Source organism: Lipotes vexillifer, unplaced genomic scaffold, assembly GCF_000442215.2.
Source record: "Lipotes vexillifer unplaced genomic scaffold, Lipotes_vexillifer_v1.1 scaffold858, whole genome shotgun sequence".
NCBI classification, from domain to species: domain Eukaryota; kingdom Metazoa; phylum Chordata; class Mammalia; order Artiodactyla; family Lipotidae; genus Lipotes; species Lipotes vexillifer.
Genome location: NW_006788467.1, coordinates 1,223,081 through 1,241,728, shown reverse-complemented (window position 1 = coordinate 1,241,728; position 18,648 = coordinate 1,223,081). Strand labels below are relative to the sequence as shown.

General features: G+C 39.6%; 1 protein-coding gene across 1 annotated transcript in view; it reads left to right on the top strand.

Annotated features, from left to right (window-relative positions):
* The window catches only part of SPAG17 (sperm associated antigen 17), a 227,316-nt gene that overhangs the window by 46,992 nt on the left and 161,676 nt on the right, over positions 1–18,648 (top strand). Inside the window, exon 4 of the mRNA XM_007461630.1 lies at positions 10,524–10,655. Coding sequence (XP_007461692.1) covers positions 10,524–10,655 — 132 coding nt within the window. The remainder of the gene's footprint in view (positions 1–10,523; positions 10,656–18,648) is intronic.

Below are 18,648 nucleotides of genomic sequence, written 5' to 3'. Positions count from 1 at the left end.
AAAGCAAGCTAAAAAGCTAAAAAGCTCTACATCCCTCCAGCTAAGATAGGGACTGGGTATAGAGACTGGGGAGGGGCTGGGATACTAGATGGGAGCCTGGTAGCTCCATTTCAGGGGTGAAAAGGCTTCTGTGAGGCCACCAAATATGGTGATGCAGAGTAGGACCTTGGAACTAGGTGGCCTGAGTTCAGATCCCACAGCTACTACTTACTTGTGATCACCAGGCCTCAGTTTCTTTATCTATAAAATGGGGTGGTGAGTCCCTACCTCAGAGGGAAGGTGAGAGTTAAATGAGGTAGACTATCTAAAGTGCAATCCTTAGATTATTTTAGTACCACTGTTGGAACAGTCCTTATCTGGCACATAGTGTGTGCTATGTAGCCACTTATGTGTTACTTATTTAGCCTGAGAACCTACTGCTACTTGCAGTCTACTCCTAGACCTTTGTGATGGTAGCTATGAATACTGGAAAACGCCCAACTTCAAGTCGAACAAGAAATAACTCCAAAAGCTATTTTAAATTTATTGAATGACATATGCATCGATTCTATGCGGGGTTGGAGACAGATGAATCACATCAGGATCAGCCTTTCCAAGCTCCTAGAGATTACAAACCCTGCACACAAATAATTCCAAAACAAGAGAGCCAGCTCCCTTAGGGAAGATTCAAAAAAGTCGTAGGGTTGTTCAGTTGTAGCTTTCATGACAAGCTGAAAGAACCAAGAATGACTTCAGAGGGGTGGGGGCATCTTGGGACTGAGGAAAAGAGCTTGATCTAAAATTAAAAAAAGGATTACCATGATAATAGAATCATATGCTACTAATATACACCTAAAGCTAATATATATCTGAACTTCCTATAGCATCCTTTCCCATATTATCGCATTCAGCTTCATGTGCCTTTATTTTGTGGGTATACAAAAACCCAAACGCTACTTAAAAAAGGAAAGCTTTAGGGACTTCCCTGTTGGTGCAGTGGTTAAGAATCCACCTGCCAGTGCAGGGAACATGGGTTCGATCCCTGGTCCAGGAAGATCCCACATTCCATGGAGCAACTAAGCCTGTGTGCCACAACTACTGAGCCTCTGCTCTTGAGCCCACGAGTCACAACTACTGAGCCTGCCCACCACAAATCTTGAAGCCCGCGCATCTAGAGCCTGTGCTCTGCAACAAGAGAAGCCACGGCAATGAGAAGCCCGCGCACCGCAACGAAGATTAGCCCCCGCTCGCACAACTAGAGAAAGCCCGCGCACAGCAACAAAGGCCCAGTGCAGCCAAAAACAAATAAATAAAAATAAATAAATTTAAACTTTTTTAAAAAAAGGAAAGCTTTGCTTTTTCCTTCTTTGGAAGAGTAAGTCCAACAAACGTTTCTAAGATAAGTCCTGTGCTTTTTGACATGAGCATACTAGATGTTCAAAATGCACCTCTCCCTTGGGAAATTCATCACATTTCAAATTATACATGTCTGTTAAAGCATAGATCTGTTCTACCTTCTATGTATTTGTTATTGCTGCTTCTGAAACTTCCTTACGGCTCCAAAGAGGTCTTAATCCCTGTCAAATGTTATTATGTTACCGACTTTTATATAGTCTTGAAAGGGGTTGTTTATTTAGTTTCAGTGACTCCTTGTTACTGCCAAATATTATTTCATTTCAGCTCAGATGTAAGGGGTCCAATGGCTGGAATTATTTCACAGCCCTGACATTGTCGAGAGATGGATACCAGTTTAATTATGGACAGCTGAAAATGATCCAGGAGTCACCTGCTATGGATATTTATCATCATTATGAACTTCTCACCAAGCTGTGGTCTGAGCCCTTTCATAACGTTCCATTTGCGTTAGACAGACAGGATGACCTACATGGAACCCAGGTCTTCTGTCACCTTGAAATTTATGTAGGGACAGCTTCATATTGCTTGATTATTTTCTTTTCCTCTGCTCAAAGTGAGAAAATGTGTTGCAGTCATTCCTATCCTTTTTCTTTCCTCTTGTCTCTCTCCATTGCCTCCTCTCACTGCTACCCTGCTCCTTCCAGCTGTGTTTCCAATTATGCCTCATTGGAAATTATTCATTACTTAAAGAATGTGAACTGGATAGACTAGACACATAAAGGATCAAGCAATGCAATGACTGCAATGTAGTTGGCACCCAGTAAATGCAGGAGGAATGAAGGAGGGAAGAAAGTGGAGGGAACAGGAAGGGAGGCTGAGGAGTTGCAGAACACTCAGATCATTACTCTGTCTCATTTTAGAAGAAATTAAGAATAACAGACTTCCTCCTCTCCCCCTCCCAGAATACACTGCACCATAACAGAATCTGTTTTACACCTTTTCTTTTTATCTCTGCTTTCCCTAAATGCATCTTGATTTGTCCTTGTCAGAGCAGAGAAAGGGTTAAATGAAAGGAGCAACCAGGTTACCACCAGCTGATAATAAATTAAGGTTCCCCTTCTGCCTGCCCACATGCACATCTCTCCATTACTTTTTTCTTTCCCCCAACCTGAGCTGAAAGGTCTTCAAGAATTCCAATCCTGCCCTGGATGTAAGAATTCCAATCCTGCCCTGGATGTAAGCATAGCAACAGTAAGAGCTCACTTTAGTGAGGGTTTACTGTGCATAGATCATTCACCATGCTAAGTCTTTTTATGTGTTTCTTCATGCAGTGCTTGATACAGTCTTGTGAGATCAGCACTATTCATATTCTCTTTCTGTACATCAGTGGTTCTCAACCAGGGACAGTTTTGTCCCCCAGGGAAATTTGGCAATGTCTGGAGATACCTTTGGTTGTCACAGTGGGGTAGCCAGGGATGTGCTAAAAACATCCTCTAGTGCATGCAAAAACCTCCTGCAATAAAGAATTAGCTGGCTCAAAATGTCAATAGTGCCACTGTTGAGAAACCCTGCTGTAGCTTAAAAAGCTGACGTTTAAAGGAGTTGATAACTTTCCCAAGGCCACCCAGTGGTATTTGAGAAGACTGGAATGCAAACGCAGCCCGTGCTTCTGCTTTCTGCTGCCCGTGAGTAGTTACGGCTTCAGCAGCTGGGTCATCATCCCTTGTACCAGAGGACCTAAAATTCCCAACAGGAATCTTTTCCTATGAGGGCATCTCCATTTAAGTGGCCCTTTTCAGTCACTTGACATCACCTGCTCATCCATCCTTTTCATCAAACATGCAGAATCAGTCCCATCTAAAGCAGCCCTTGACTCTAAACATTGAGAACTTTGTGAAAAACACACACACACACACACACACACACACACACACACACACACACACACTGGGGCAATACTTCCTCTGACTTTGTCATTTTATAAGCAGATATAGCGTATATAAGACAAAAGCAGAATGCATAAGCAACACACTTTGGAGATGGCCTATATAGTTACAGTTTACTTTGATGAGTAAATTATACATATTTAATCTGACGTGTTTAATGATAAACATAAGCACTTGTGTTCTGCAGAATAATTAGCTAAAAATGGTAAACAGCAGTATTACTTTTAAGGTGTCAATCAAAAATATTAGTATTCTTCTCTTTTTATTAATTCTTCAGTATCTGCAATCTCAGTTTTGCCAATGTTTTGAGAAACTGAGTATCTTTTAATAATCTTAATCATCCCCAAAGGCAGCTACCTAAACACACATACTCTTGTGCAGACATGCACACACAGGCACATGCATGCACACAGACCCATGAGTCTGTGCACAGTCTCGTGGTCACGCACAGTCACACACCACATATCCACACACGCTTGGACACAGTCACACACAGACAAGTCCCAGGTCTTACTCCCCAGAGCAGCTTCCTTTGCCTTTACTCCTCCCTCACAATACAGAGCTGCTGTCTCACCGGTTTTCTGCCCCACCTACCCACTCACCCTCTCTGATGCTTCTCCTTTGACCGTAATCTGAAGGGTATTTCCATTTTCCCTTCAGAGCCCTTCCTCTGAATAACCTAGCCCTGGTGTATAAGAGCAACTTCAGGCGGTGAAACTTGAGGGTGGATGCATGGGGAACTAGTCATGGCCACAAGACTGCTGTCACACTGCAGCCTCCCAGTGCCACAAAGGTGAAACCATATTTATCTTCAGAGCCAGCCTTAGGCATTGCAAGCTTTCAGGTTAGAGAAAATAGCTACCTCCCATCCTAAATTCTCAAATGCCACATCTGTTACTTCTTGCTTGAAATTCTATCATCAGTTGCTAGTCCCTTTCATTCTATAAATAAGGGATACAATTTTATAATACAGCTTAGTCACTGGTATGAGTAAAATTCATTCAAAGTGAGTTACCAAGTTAAATCTTTTCTATTTTAGCAGCAGGAGGGATTTAGAAAGCAAAAAGGTGCTCTGTATCTTTCTGAATTCTGCCTTGGACCAGCCCTGTTTATCCTCACCTGTACAAGGGCACATTTCTTAAATGACCAGGAAAAAATGTCTTAGCCTGGAAGTCACAGATTTCCATTACCTTTCACTGTGTAACATCTGAGTGCACCATTACTATTTTATAAGGCATGTAAGCATTTCCTACATTAATAAACTTTGCCAAGGATGGTGCCAAATAGGATATCTTTCCTTTCAGTTTTGGCATAAAATCTAAGGGACAAAGTGATGGGATGATTAAACAAACATTATTATTTAATTTAATTTATTTATTTATTTATTTATTTATTTATTGCTGCAGTGCGCAGGCCTCTCACTGTTGTGGCCTCTCCCGTCGCGGAGCACAGGCTCCAGACGCGCAGGCTCAGCGGCCATGGCTCACGGGCCCAGCCGCTCCGCGGCATGTGGGATCCTCCCGGACCGGGGCACGAACCCGCATCCCCTGCATCAGCAGGCGGACTCTCAACCACTGCACCACCAGGGAAGCCCCATTATTTTATTTTATATATTGAAGTATAGTTGATTTACAGTATTGTGTTAGTTTCAGGTGTACAGCAGAGTGATTCAGTTTATATATATATATATATATATATATATATATATATATATATATATATATATATATATAAACTGAATCACTTTTCACTATCACACAGACATGTTCTGACCAAAACAGGAGCCACTAGCTACATGTGGCTATTTACATTTTAATTTAATCCATTAAAAAATAAAATTAAAACTTCAATTCCTCAGTCACACTAGCAATATTCAAGTGCTCAATAACCACGAGTGGCTGGTGGCTACTCTTTTGTACAGTACAGGTAAAGAACACTTCCATGATCACAGGAAGATCTGTCAGCAGTGATATAGACAAAGAAAAGTTGGAGAATATCCAGCGTTAATGCAGGCAGTGGGGGAAACAGACCCTTTCGTATAGTGGTGGTGGAAATAAAAATGCTGCTAACTTTTCAAATGTCAATTTGGAAGTATCAATAAATATTTAAAATACACATGAACTTAGTAGGAAAAAACCCTGAAATTACCTAAATGTCCATCAATAGGAAACTGGTTATAAATAAATGACTAAACACCCATACAATAGGAGGTTATGCCAATAATTTAAAAATACATGTGTAAGCAATACATGTCAGCACAGAAAGCCGTCCTAGATAACTTTTTTAAAAAACATATTTATTTGGGCATACTTTAATGCTTAGTTTTAGAATATAATTTCAAGAAACCCAAATATAATGTTATACACTGATTTTTACCTTGAGATTGGCCTGAATTCTGTTGACATTCATAATTACATTTATGCAAAGACTATTTATACATGAAGACACATAAACACATACACAGCTACTTCTGCGCTATGAGTAATAAATGGTCTCTTCTGTCATACAGAGGTGTCCTAGATAACTTTGGATGTAAAAACACAAACCACTTGACAATATGAAAGTGTGATACTATTTGTATTAAAATATAAAAAGATATAAGTATATGTCTATATATGCATAGGAAATTACATAAGGATACACAAGAATTGGTTAATGGAATGCAGGAGATTGGGGAAGCATTTTCTTTTCATTGTACATCCTTCTGGTACTGCTTGCACTTTTTACCATGATGAGGAACTATTGCACTTGGTCATATATTAAGGAAATGAGAGAAACAAAAGAATGTGGTACCAAATGAATGAATGAATGAATGAATGAAAGAACGAACGAAGAAACAAAGCGAATTAGATCTGCATGTCAAAAACCTGTTTGCTCCGCCCTGGGCTAGTTTGGACTGGTCCAAGTTTATGGATTCTGCTCCTATTTGCTGAGGTCTTTATATATCCAAACCAATCCTAAGTCATTGACCCAAGAATAATGGGTTAAATGTGAAATCATTTCTTACGCATTTTTGCAGCTACTGTAACAAATACCATGGACCCTCAAGGAGGGCCCTGAAACCAAAAGGCTTTTCGGAAAAAATGGTGGCTATATTTGGAGTCCCTGGAGGAAAAGCCTTTCCTCACCCCATCCCTCTCCCATCATCCTCCCCTTCTCTGCCCCACATAACCACACCTTTCCCTCTCCTCCACCACCTATTTTCCCTGGTTTGTCCCAGGCAAGAGAAATGCAAATCCAAAAGCTTTACCCTTCCTCAGAACTCACCTGGATTGAACATGCAGCAAGTTAAGCAATGATTCAAGCTGTTCCTTGTGCCTTGTTGTAAGCACACCAGGGAAGCCTGGCAGCAGACCTGCAGACCTCATGGAAGTCCTATCTATCTATCTATCTATCATCTATCTATTTATGTATCATGTATACACATACGTATATGTATGCATATGTGTTTATACGTCTGTATGTATACATGCATTTGTGCACACACATACATTTTGTTTTCATGGGAATCTGTGGAGCCGTTCTAAGTGTTTGTCCCAACCGATGCCGTGCTTACTACTAATGTGGGGAGGATCCACAGAGAGGATGGAAGACGGGAAGGGAGGGCACTAGTGTCTGTGGGTGGGCCTGATCCCCAGGCAAGGAAAGAATTTGGCTCATTTGGTGTATTTTTGTTGGATCAGATCATTAGGTAGTAAATATGACATACGTCTTTGAATCAGGTCAGTGATAAAGAGAGAAATGTTTTTATTTCTTAGTGTGCTCAGAATCACAAACTTCCTAACAGACAAAGGGCATCCACCCTCAAAATAAGATATCTACAATCGTGTCTTCCTGCCTCAGCTGCACTCTTGCACGCTAAATTTCCTCCTACACCAGTCTTTCCCAGAACCAAGCACCTCGGGTAGCTTGGCCTGGATGTCCCCCCAGCCCTGGCAGGCCCCAAGGCCTGGCCTGAGTAGGTCCAGGAGACACGTACAGGCCTCGTCTGGGAACAGTTTTTCTCCATTTAATAAGTCTCATTTGCCCACAAGACGCATTTTTTAAGTTTCTGACTCATGCCAGGCTCATTTATTTGGTATTTTGGCTTGATGAGTACCTAGGTTTTAACCCACTTAGGGCTGTTTTTCTGCCTAGTTCTGGAAACTATGGGGTTTGTCTAATTACTCCTCAACCCTGATCAGCTCACGGCTCCCTTTTTCTCTTGTATCCCTCATCCTCCCAAGACCTACTGCCCTGGTCGGCTTACCTCCCCAGCACACAGACACACAGACACACACAGATGCACAGACATACAGACACACAGAGACGTACAGATACACAGACAGATACATAGATACACAGACACAAACAGAGACACACAGAGACGTACAGATACACAGACACACAGAGATAGATACACAGAGACACACGCACATGGACTAGATACTGGACAAGTAACCCTTACAATGCTGGAAGGTTGAAGATTTGATTATTATCTCAGTTAATACGAGTAAGGCAAGGGAAGGGAAGCCTTAAAATCTGTGTCTTCTGCACATGTTTTTTTCTTCCCTCAAAGACTTATCCTTCAAACAAAGGCCCTCTAAGGATTTGTTTTTCATCTGAGACCAAACTACTGGCTGTTGATTGGCTGGAAGTGTGAACTATGGGGTGTGAGAAGAAAGACTTTTCAGTAGAAATTCACTTATAAACATTTTTTCTTTTTCTGCCTCTCCTGGAGATGACCCACCTTCCATAAAAATTTTCAGTCTAAGATTTTTTTCAGCAGAGACTTTCATTTACATTAATTATCCTAAGGATTCACATTACCATTCCCTTTGGGAGAAGCACAGAAAGAAAATGGCATGCCTGGGAGTCAAACCTCCTCCTAGCAGCCTCCTCTGGGAAGGACAAGCGTGCCGGTTTCTGCCATTGCCAGCAGTGCCACGTGCAGTGCTGTGCCCTTCTCCGGGAGTGTGGGCATCGGCACTGAGTCTGCCTCCGCCTGCGTCGCCCTGGGCTGCTCAGGGAGGAGGGAGCATCCTCCGGGCTTGCCCCGCTACTGCTCTTCCTGGCTCTGTGTCCATGAGATCACGGTTGCCCAGCTATTCCTAATCTCCCCATTTCACAGTAGGGTATCATTCTTATTTTGAGGCTGTGCCAGATTTTTGTTTTAAACCCAGCTCTCTACAGACAGTTTTCGATTGACCAGAAATAACATTTATGGCCTGCAAAACACCTTTCTCTTGGGACATTTTGTTGTGCTTTGAGTACATTTTAACACAGTGAGGTAACATTCGTAGCCTAATAGGGACATGGGGATAGAAAACAACTCCAGAGACATCCCATCCATCACCGTGACACCAGGCAGGCTTCACCCACACCACCCGAGACATAGGTAAATATCCTGTTTTCACAGGTCTTCAGGAAAAGAGACCCAGTCCAGTGTTGACTTCCCTTCAACGCTGTCATTATATTTGTATCACAGGGAAATGCCCCATCCTAGACTGCTATGAGCTTCAAAACTCAAAGCTGTATATTTTGAACCAGATGTCACAGAGAAGCCTGATAGTCGGCACACTGTTTAGCTGGTATTGAAAAATAACATTTCAAACCAAATACATCTACCCTTTGAGGCTGGACCCAATCAGACAGCTTTCATTTTATGTGTGACTGTCTGTCCCCTTAGGATTCCCTTCTCTCTTGAGTCTGGTCATCATTAAGTGGTGAGATTCCACAGGTGTATCCTTATGTTTTCCAGCTCCCAGAAATCACAGCCATCATGTCCCTTTCCCTAAATCGTGTTAGCAGGAGCAGAACTGCCATAAAAAGCAAAGAGCTCTGTTTCATGGAGGGTGTTTGCTTAGACACATGCAAAGCTTTCTGACATTTGGTTTGTTCCTTTGGTTTTTGGAAACAGCAGCTTTAAAGGAGTCCTTTCCCTGGCTTTCCCCTCCTGCACTGCAATGCAGGAAACCCCAATGTGGTCTCGAGGCGGTCCGATTACATTTTGGCATATGATAATCCACAGGGCCATCTGCAGTTAGAAGCAAAATAGCCATCTCCCTTTCTTTCAGCTATTTCCCTTGGCAAAGTGAAAAGTCATAAGGAACCTGATTGGTCAGGAAAGCCCTGACCAAGGGCTGGTATGAACCTCAGACAAGACGCAGCCCGATGAGATGCGGTGTGCGCCATCATTATCTGAGACTGAGGCTGTGAAATTGACACCATATGCGCCTGGAGGAGTAATTGCACCAAGGGGGGGAGAAAAGCAACATGTCAGGACATTTTAGTAACACCTAATTCATCCCGAGGTTATAAATAAATCTGATGCTTGCTTGAAAACAAAAGTCGAAAAACACTTTGACTAGATTACTTTTGTGACAGTGCTTCCGGCTGAGGTGAACTTTATTAGGGAGACAACATGAAGAAAGAGAAATACATAACAACTTTTCATGGTATATTTTACATGATTTTATTTTTTATCTTTTTGCAGTAAATAAAGTGGTTATAGGGCTCCAAGGAAAAGGGCCCAGATGTTAGAGAGTTGTGTGAAATTTAGAGGAAACAAGCTGTAAAAAGTGCAGTTATAAAACAGGCTGTCAGTGCCACACATCTGGACAATACAGCTGTATGTTCCTAGTGGCTGTCTTCACCCAAAGAAAACTCAATAACCTTATTTCACCCCAATTAGGCTGCATACCAACAGGATAAACCTTAAATTGCAAGGGGTGGGAGTACGGGAGCAGCATTCGCTCGGCGCCTCTGTGTCAAACAGCTTTTATCTTTCATTTGAATTTGGTCACCAAGAAATGAAAGACTGCTAACATAGCCATTTCCATTTTTATAAAACCCTATTTAATTTATAGCATCGTAAGAAGTCAGGGTTTGACAGTTTGGACTATTGGCTGTGCCAAACAACAGACTTTCTGTAGCATGAAACTGACCTACCGGTCATCCTAACACAGAGCTCCACCTGTCTTTCCTCCACCCACGTTTGGGAGTCTGAGTCTAGCACCATCATGGGAAGCACTTATTGGAAAAAGTTCATTTTCAGACAACCCAATCTACTTAGAGTAGAGGGTAAATGCCTCTCTTTATGGCATTGGGGCATTTTTCCCTAATTTTTTTGGCCCGCAATGAGGCACCTTTGCGGCAAGACAAATATTACAAAACTCAAAATACCATTTCATCTTTTCATCACTGACAGACATGCCAAAGGTTATAAAATGCCACTTTCCTAATAATTGTGTTTCTTCATAGGTTTTAACGGCAGCAAAAGCAATTATGGACAGCGGAGAGAAATTCACCTTACCACTGATAGGGAAACTCTTGAAATTTCAGCTTCTCCAGGTTAAATTGAAGGACCAACAGCGACGGGAAAACGAGAAGAAGGTACTGGGAGGGTGATGGTGGGTTTTCTAAAGACGGCAAGGAGTGAGTGAACTGCAGCCAGGTTCTCTGGGGCACTTCCTCTCTCCGTAAGCCTGCCACGAAGTGTTATGTAGCACATTTAACTGTTGCCTCAACTTTTTAGGGAAAAGCCTATCCAAAGCGCTGTTGAATTACATTTTCTCAAAGACAAACCCATTAAAAATAAGTTCTCCTATGCAGAAATGTGACAGTATCCCAGGGCACGTGGGTGAGGTTGTTTTTTATGGTAGTCTATTTATATGTTAGGAACAAATTAGAGAGCCAAAGGAGAGACACAGAGTCAGGAGAAGTAAATATAAAAAGGTGAGAAAACCCCACAAAGTCAGGGTCTAACTATTTTAAATATTTTACATGATATTCAATAGGAGTACCTATTAAAATAATGGGCTACATCTGCATCTTCCTAATAATCTAAATATTTCAGCAGCGCTCCATTACTTCTACTCCTATATTATATACCTGCTTATTTCTTCATGTGTAGACTTTTCATTTAATTTGCCTATGGAAATCAATCTGTGAGTTTGCCAAAGATTTGTATTTTTCATCTGAAAAAATATTTTAAATATTTAGCAAAGTGATGCCAGTTTCAAATCCATTTGCTATTTAACCTTAGTCAAAATGAGAGATGTTTTTCTTATTTTCCAAATCATGCTGAAATATTTTTGGAAAGCCAAATGCTTCTGTATGTACATGTGTAATGTGTATGTGTGCATGTGTATGTATGAAATGGGTGTATAAGTAAATTGTTTCTTTATGCCTCTAAGTGGGAGAGGCAAAACCAAGTCATGGAAGAAGAAAGAGAAAAGTGAACATGTTCCAATAATACCTACTTCCCCTTTGTTAAGACCCCCCCCCCCACCAAATCTGGCTTTCCTATTTGAATTGAACTCTTGACGGGGTAACTGTAGAAAAACATAATGATGCCACCTTAAATTTGTAATATAGGGCTGTATGTTTTTCAAAGAGATTCTGCATTTAGCATCTTACTAGGGTGGTGTATATTGTCCCCAGAAAAATTCTTCTTATTTGAAAACAGTTGATGGTATAGTTTTCCATCTATATGAAGCTCTTTCCAACGTGTACAGGAGATTCGTACCTTAAAAAATACTCAGGGACGTTAAGACTTGGCAGAAGAAAAATTGGAAAATTTGAAACTAGTATCAAAAGATCGTTTCTTGTCTTTTTAAAACTCCGGTGTCACATGGGAATCTGAACTACAAAAAGTAGACTGTTAAGTCCTGCAAAAATTCTTGCACCTTCTGTTTGCTTTGTGCTTTCCCACAGCACCTACAAATATACATAACACATTAAGAGTGTCAATTTCCTTGTTTGCCACCTGTTTTAAGTCTTGGTAATTGTTTGTAAGAGGAGTAGGTTTTAGATTTCAGTTAACGAATTTTAAGTAACAATAAATGGAATATCCTGGCAACCGAGGAAACGTTTTTAAAACTAACAGTATAAAGATATTTCTGAACTGTTATTTTGCTCAGCATTTTTTTTTGAAATGTGAACAATATAATAAGACAGTTATGAGATTCTGAAGATACGGAAATAATCTTTATTTGTTGAAAATTCAAGAGTCTTAAGGAATTGGGAGTTGAATTTTAGATTTATAAAAATAAAAAAGTAATAGATGCGTAAGAGGACTCTGAGCAATTAAGAGCCAGCAATTACATAATCTAATTTGATGTCTTCATTAGATTGGGTTCCCGAAACACCAGCCCCAAATCTCTGAGTTGCAACCACACCGAGTCAGTACTAAATAATTGATGAAAACTGATTGGAAGGGAGAACTATCCAGAAAAATATTCTAGGTAAAGGCAAGACTAAGGGAGTTGATGGAGGGATGATATAATCCATGTTCATTTCAACAACACTGCCCAGCAGGTCATTTGGAACAATGGGAGGTTAGTGCTTGTCAGCCAGGGAGTTTAGCAGAAAGCAAAATAAGTATAAAGTATGTAAAACTGACACCACGCTGTGGTTTAGAAAATGGAAAAAAAGGAAAGAGGACTTTACCCAATTTCTTCCTCTTTCTGAACCCCGGGTGAGATTCTGAGATTCCTGCAAGGGGAGTGACTGTCTCTTCGGCTTTTTAACATCAACATGAGGTATATGTGGTTGCTTTCTCTCAAATACTAGTTCTATGTTTACATCTGTACAACCCAGAGTGTTTTGTATCTTCTGTGTTGAATTTTTGGAATTGAATTTTTAAAAATGAATGCTTGAAAAATATCCATAGCAGTAATTACAGAAAATACTAGGGAGACAGTGAGGACAAAAACTACTAATATGAATACGTCCCTGTCCTTTTAACCCAATGGAAAAAAATGTAATGTATACTACATATTTGATTCTGTTTTATTTTAAACTTGCTTTTTAAATTAATTAATTAATTTATTTATTTTTGGGTGTGTTGGGTCTTCGTTTCTGTGTGAGAGCTTTCTTTAGTTGCGGCAAGCGGGGGCCACTCCTCATTGCGGTGTGCGGGCCTCTCACTATTGCGGCCTCTCTTGTTGCGCAGCACAGGCTCCAGACGCGCAGGCTCAGTAGTTGTGGCTCACGGGGCCAGTTGCTCCATGGCATGTGGGATCTTCCCAGGCTCGAACCCGTGTCCCCTGCATAGGCAGGCAGATTCTCAACCACTGCTCCACCAGGGAAGCCCCTTGATTCTGTTTTAACCATCAAAACTTTTCTTAATAATATAGTTACAATAGCCAGATAGAGTGAAAATATCATTATTTTAGATTCCACTAATTTTAATAATTTATAACACTTTAGTCCGGGCTGTGCTTAACATTGCATTTGCTTTGTCCATGAAAAAAGTTTGCTGGATAATTAATATTATAAAAAAATAACACAAGGAAGATATTTCTTAGAAGTACAGTTTAGAGGCCTTTAGCATATAAATTTCTGAGAGGCAAATCCCTGCCTCTAATTGTAATAAGTTGAATATATTTCAAAACTTTTATATATTCAGAAACACCTTGTTGATTACTTCCAAATATACATATAATGAAGAAAATATACCTTATTTCTAGAAATGTATTTCAGCATTTCAGAACTTCTGAATATGATTCTTTCATATAATTAGTCCCGAATTAGATTTTATTATATCTTAAAATCTGAATAAGAGAGAGTTTTGTTTAGAAACAAGTTTTCCTTGCGCACATCATTATCTCAACATTTATTCTGCATTTTTAGTTATATCATTATCAATTTGTTGTTAATTCATTAACTTAACAAACATTTAGAGAAACAATGTATTGATCACATATATTTTCATAAGGTTCATTATAATTTTAAAACAAATTGCTTGATTTCTATTCTGACCATGTTTTAATTTAGTCATTATCTGAATATTACAGTATTTTTCACATTTTTTACTTCTTTTTAACTCCAACTTTTATGTTATATGTTAATTATAAACATTTTTAAAAACCAAAACACTTCATTGTGAATCAAAATATTTAAAATGTATTGAGAATTCAGCTAAAAGAAAACATTTAATCATCAAAAAATTAAAAATGGCTATAATACAAGCAAAATTAACCCATTTAAATAATCAGCCAAACTAAATCTAGTCTGTGCCTCTGAGTTGAGTTCAGAACATTTGGATAGGTTTTTTTAGGAAAAGATCCAAATATATTCTAACTGTGCTTTTAATTTGTGAATTCAAATAACCAGTCCATATTTTCTTGGATATTTTTAGCATATCTTTTATATAAAAGCAGAACAGTTCTTTCTCTTTCTGGCTTATCTGTTTAGTACAAGTTGCCTTGTTTTTCAGTGTCCTAGAATTGAATAGGTGGAAGACAGGCAGTAAAGAATATGGACAGATGGTATTGGTAAACTTTTCTTAAAACATCTCAAAATTAAAAGCACCTAAATTTGATCAGATATCATGATGAAGCCCAAACAACCCAGAGCCTGCTCCAAAGGAACGACAAAGAGAAATTAGGGTAAATTTCACAGACGTTTTCCAGCTTACTCCAGTTAAAACCCCGAAACACTGGAAACCAGCCAATGTAATGCCATTTTGTATGTGTGTTTTGTTTTAAAAGAAAAGCCATAGGGACATACCAGGAAATTACAGGCTGGTTAGTTTTGATTCAGTTGTGGTTAAAATCTTCAGAAACTATACTAAGAAATCAAACAGAGGAAGAGCAGAAACTCAGTTTAGAGGGACCCGTGTGGTTTCAGGAAAGGAATAACTTGCCTCACTAACTGGATGGAATTCTTTGAGGCTGGATTATCGAAATGAGGATACTACCAACAAAACTGTTGGATCTGAAGAGCTACAAAATTCAACAATTCTGGGTAAATTATAAATAATTCCCTGGCTGGCTTATCTGTAAACTAGAGCAGTGCTTTCCTAATTGGGATGCTATTAATTAATGAAACCTTTCTACAGACTTCAGGAAAAATGTAAAGAAACACACACATTTAAAATAGAGCAGTATTTTGAAATACAAATAGCTACAGTTACAGCAGCTAATAATAGTAATTAGCTACCATTATTGACTGCTTGCCACTATACTAAGCTCTTTACATATGTTTTAACATTTAATGCTTTAAATGACTTTATGAGTTACAGAGTATTATTCTCGATTTGCAGATGGGGAAACTGAGGGTGTGAAAAGTAACTTTCCCAAGGCTAAATAGCTACTCAGGATTTAAATCCAGAACTGTCAGACTCTAAGATTATGTTCTTAACCACTGTACATACATACCCCTTCTGAGTGTGTCTCAGTAATTACGCAAAACAGCACTCTTGGCTCACAATCAGTAGAGAACTTCCCAGGGATGCTTCCTTGAAGGAGCAAATGGCTTTGCTCAGTGGGATCTACCAACTCGCTAATTATATCATGTAATTCCATGTTGCATAAAACATCCTGAGGTTAAGCGGGGGTGGCGGGGGAGACTGGTCAGAGAAAGGAACAAAGTCCACCAAAGACAAAGGGCATTAAGCTAACCAAGCACCAATTCCCAAGGGAATCCTGACTTCTTATCCAGTCGCACCCCCCTGCCCAGAAATGAGCTGGTCTCTGGGGGAATCTCTTAGAAAGAGACTTCCTGGGATTATTTCAAACATCCTTAGCCCTTCTCTCTGCCCTTCTGGATGTTGAAGTTGGATAGCATTGGCTGATCCAGTGCTAAAACCTCTAAGTCACGTAGGATCGTGCAGGAGACAGACATCAGGTAGACATCAGACCCACCCCCTCACCACCACCACACGCAGACAGAGCCATGTTCTGAGTCTGTGGATGAAGAATTGCACCCTGAAGATGGCAGTGTGGCGCCCCAGGACTTTGTGCAATCGTTAGATCGCATCATTTGGTCGAGTGAACCCAGTATATTCGTTTGCTTACGTTTTCTACACCTCAGCCACTCTCTAGAAAAGCAAGCTCCTAACTCAGTCCCATACACTATATTTTCTATTTGGCAGGTAAGCAGGGAGGGGAAGGAAATAGAAAATATAGAAAAGGAAAAACAAAATGTTCATAATGCCATAACCCTATTATAACTAATGTTAACATTTTGGTACATTTCCTTTGTTTCTGTGGATTTGTTTCTTTACATAGCTGTATTCATTGTAAAAAGAAATTTTAATCCAGTTTTTTTTCAATTAAAATATAACATAATTTTTTCTCATTATCACAGCATCCACATCTATCATTGTTATTGGCTAGGTGACATTCTATTGACTACCATACTTTTCTTAAAGTTCCTTTATTGTTGAACATTTCCATTATTTCTGTGTTGTTTCATAATAAACAATGTTGTGATGAACAACCTTACCGTATACAATTCTTCATATTTTGGATAATTTCCTTAGCATACGTTTATAGAAATGGATTAATTGGGCCCCCAAATGTTCCCACAACCTTTTCTTTCCAAAATAGGTTCTGGAACCATTTAGACCCAGTTCTCCATTAAAAAAGATAACAAATGACCCCCTGTTCAAATTAACTTTATATTAGCTTATTAAAGATGGAGGAGTTTCATGAAAACAAATCTCTTTAATGTTGTTTAATCTGTTGTCTCTCAAACTTACTTGACACCATACATTTCTTTCAGTCCATCTATTGTCCTCTCATCATCTGTGACCAATAGATTGTTTGTGAGATAGAGTGATATCTTGAAAGAGAACTGAGTAGCACTCAGAAGATAGACCCTGTTTCTCATAAGTCACGTAATAGTGGAGTGACTTAGTCATTTAACTGCCGTGACATCTTTTCTTATCTATATCCTTAATAACATTATTGTGGGAATCTTATAATAGAACACATATGAAACACAAAGTTATACACAAATATGTAGATGTGCTATTATCTATAAAAGTTAAGAGAAAGTATAGGTATTTACCACTGGTTCCACTGACTTTTACCATTTACTTCCCTTTCACTGTGAAGAACAACAGAATGACTACCCATCGAGGTATTTGAATTTTGGTATTAAGAAGTAATTCAGAAATAAAATACAGTCCAAAATACTTTTGAAGCATCAAATAACTAGGTTGCCCAATTCCAGAGAGGGAGAATTTTGTATTTTTCCCTTTAAGAGGTGAGAATAACAAGATTAAGGGTTCTAGGTAGGTGTCACGTAATACTCAAGTGAGTGTGTGAAACCCTAATACATTTTTGTTTGTTGCTAAGACAAGAGCCCCACATCTGCTATGTAGCTTAACTGGTAAGAAATCTCCATGCCTACCCAAAGCCTTCCCACAGGAGGAGGAGGCATCCAGATGCTTTTGGTACACAGTGCATTTTAAAGAAAATGTACTCTGTTATGAACTTGACTCTCCCTTCATATGCTGGGGAGCATGTGTTCCCCAAACACAGTAGAAAGAGGGGCCTGTTAGATACACACCTCCTAAATTTTTATCTTGAATTGGCAAGAGTTTCCTCTGAGTTCTTTCAGTTGTAAGTAGATGACCCTAAACGGGAACATGCATGTTATGCTACCCAAAAACAAGAAAGGCAAAAGAGGTTGGTGTTGAACAAATTTTAGCTTATGATTTAAGAGGGGGCTCAGCAAACCTGGTTCACTTCTCCCGACTCCCGCCCTCAAATCCCAAGACGTAAACCCATACAGGGGAGGGGCTTATTCAGAATGTGAGAGAAGAGAGGGAAAGGGAAGGAGATAGGAGGTGATTTTCCTGCAATTGGGGCTTAGGAGAAAAGGATGGACCTTTTGACCAGAGTAGAATTCTAAGGGGCCAAGTAGTCAAGGATTGTTCAGAAGCAGAGGAGCAAAGGGACTGTCCTGGTTCAGCTCAGGTGTGGAGGTTGGGAGATACAGACTGGATACAGGAGAGGAGTAGGGAGACCACCACTAGAGTCAGGCACAGGGGAGTAGTGGGGACTGGGTAGGGCAAAGAACATGTTCAGAAATTTACCAAGGACTTCTCTGCCTGCTCCTGGCACCCAGGAGGATCCAGGTGCTTCCATTTGCTTCTGTTCTCGACCATTTAGTGTCTCTGCACACCAGGAAATCACATATATAGTCGCTATGAGAAATACTTTACATAGCAATACTTCTTGATGTGCTACCAATTAAACATACATCCACTGTTAAATGGAAAATGCAGAACACTAGGTTATATAGAGACAACAATAACGATTACATTAAAATGACGCCTAAACATAATTTGAAAGAATGAATTGTAATAGCCTCTTCACTCATCTTTGGATGGTGGAATTGTGATTTTTGTAAGTTCCCTATGTTTTTTTCCAATTTTTCAATAATGATTATTTTTAGAATTTAAAAACATACCTAAAGAAGTAAATCAGGATTTAGAAGTACTTTTTAAATGCTTTTGTGAAAGGAGGGAGATCAATATTGCGAATTTCCATGTTACTGAAAATTAGTTTAAAAGATGCTTGTCTTCAGGGTACCAAGTTTGGCCTTGCTAAGGGAATGCAAAGGCAAAAAGAAAGAGAGGGAAAGA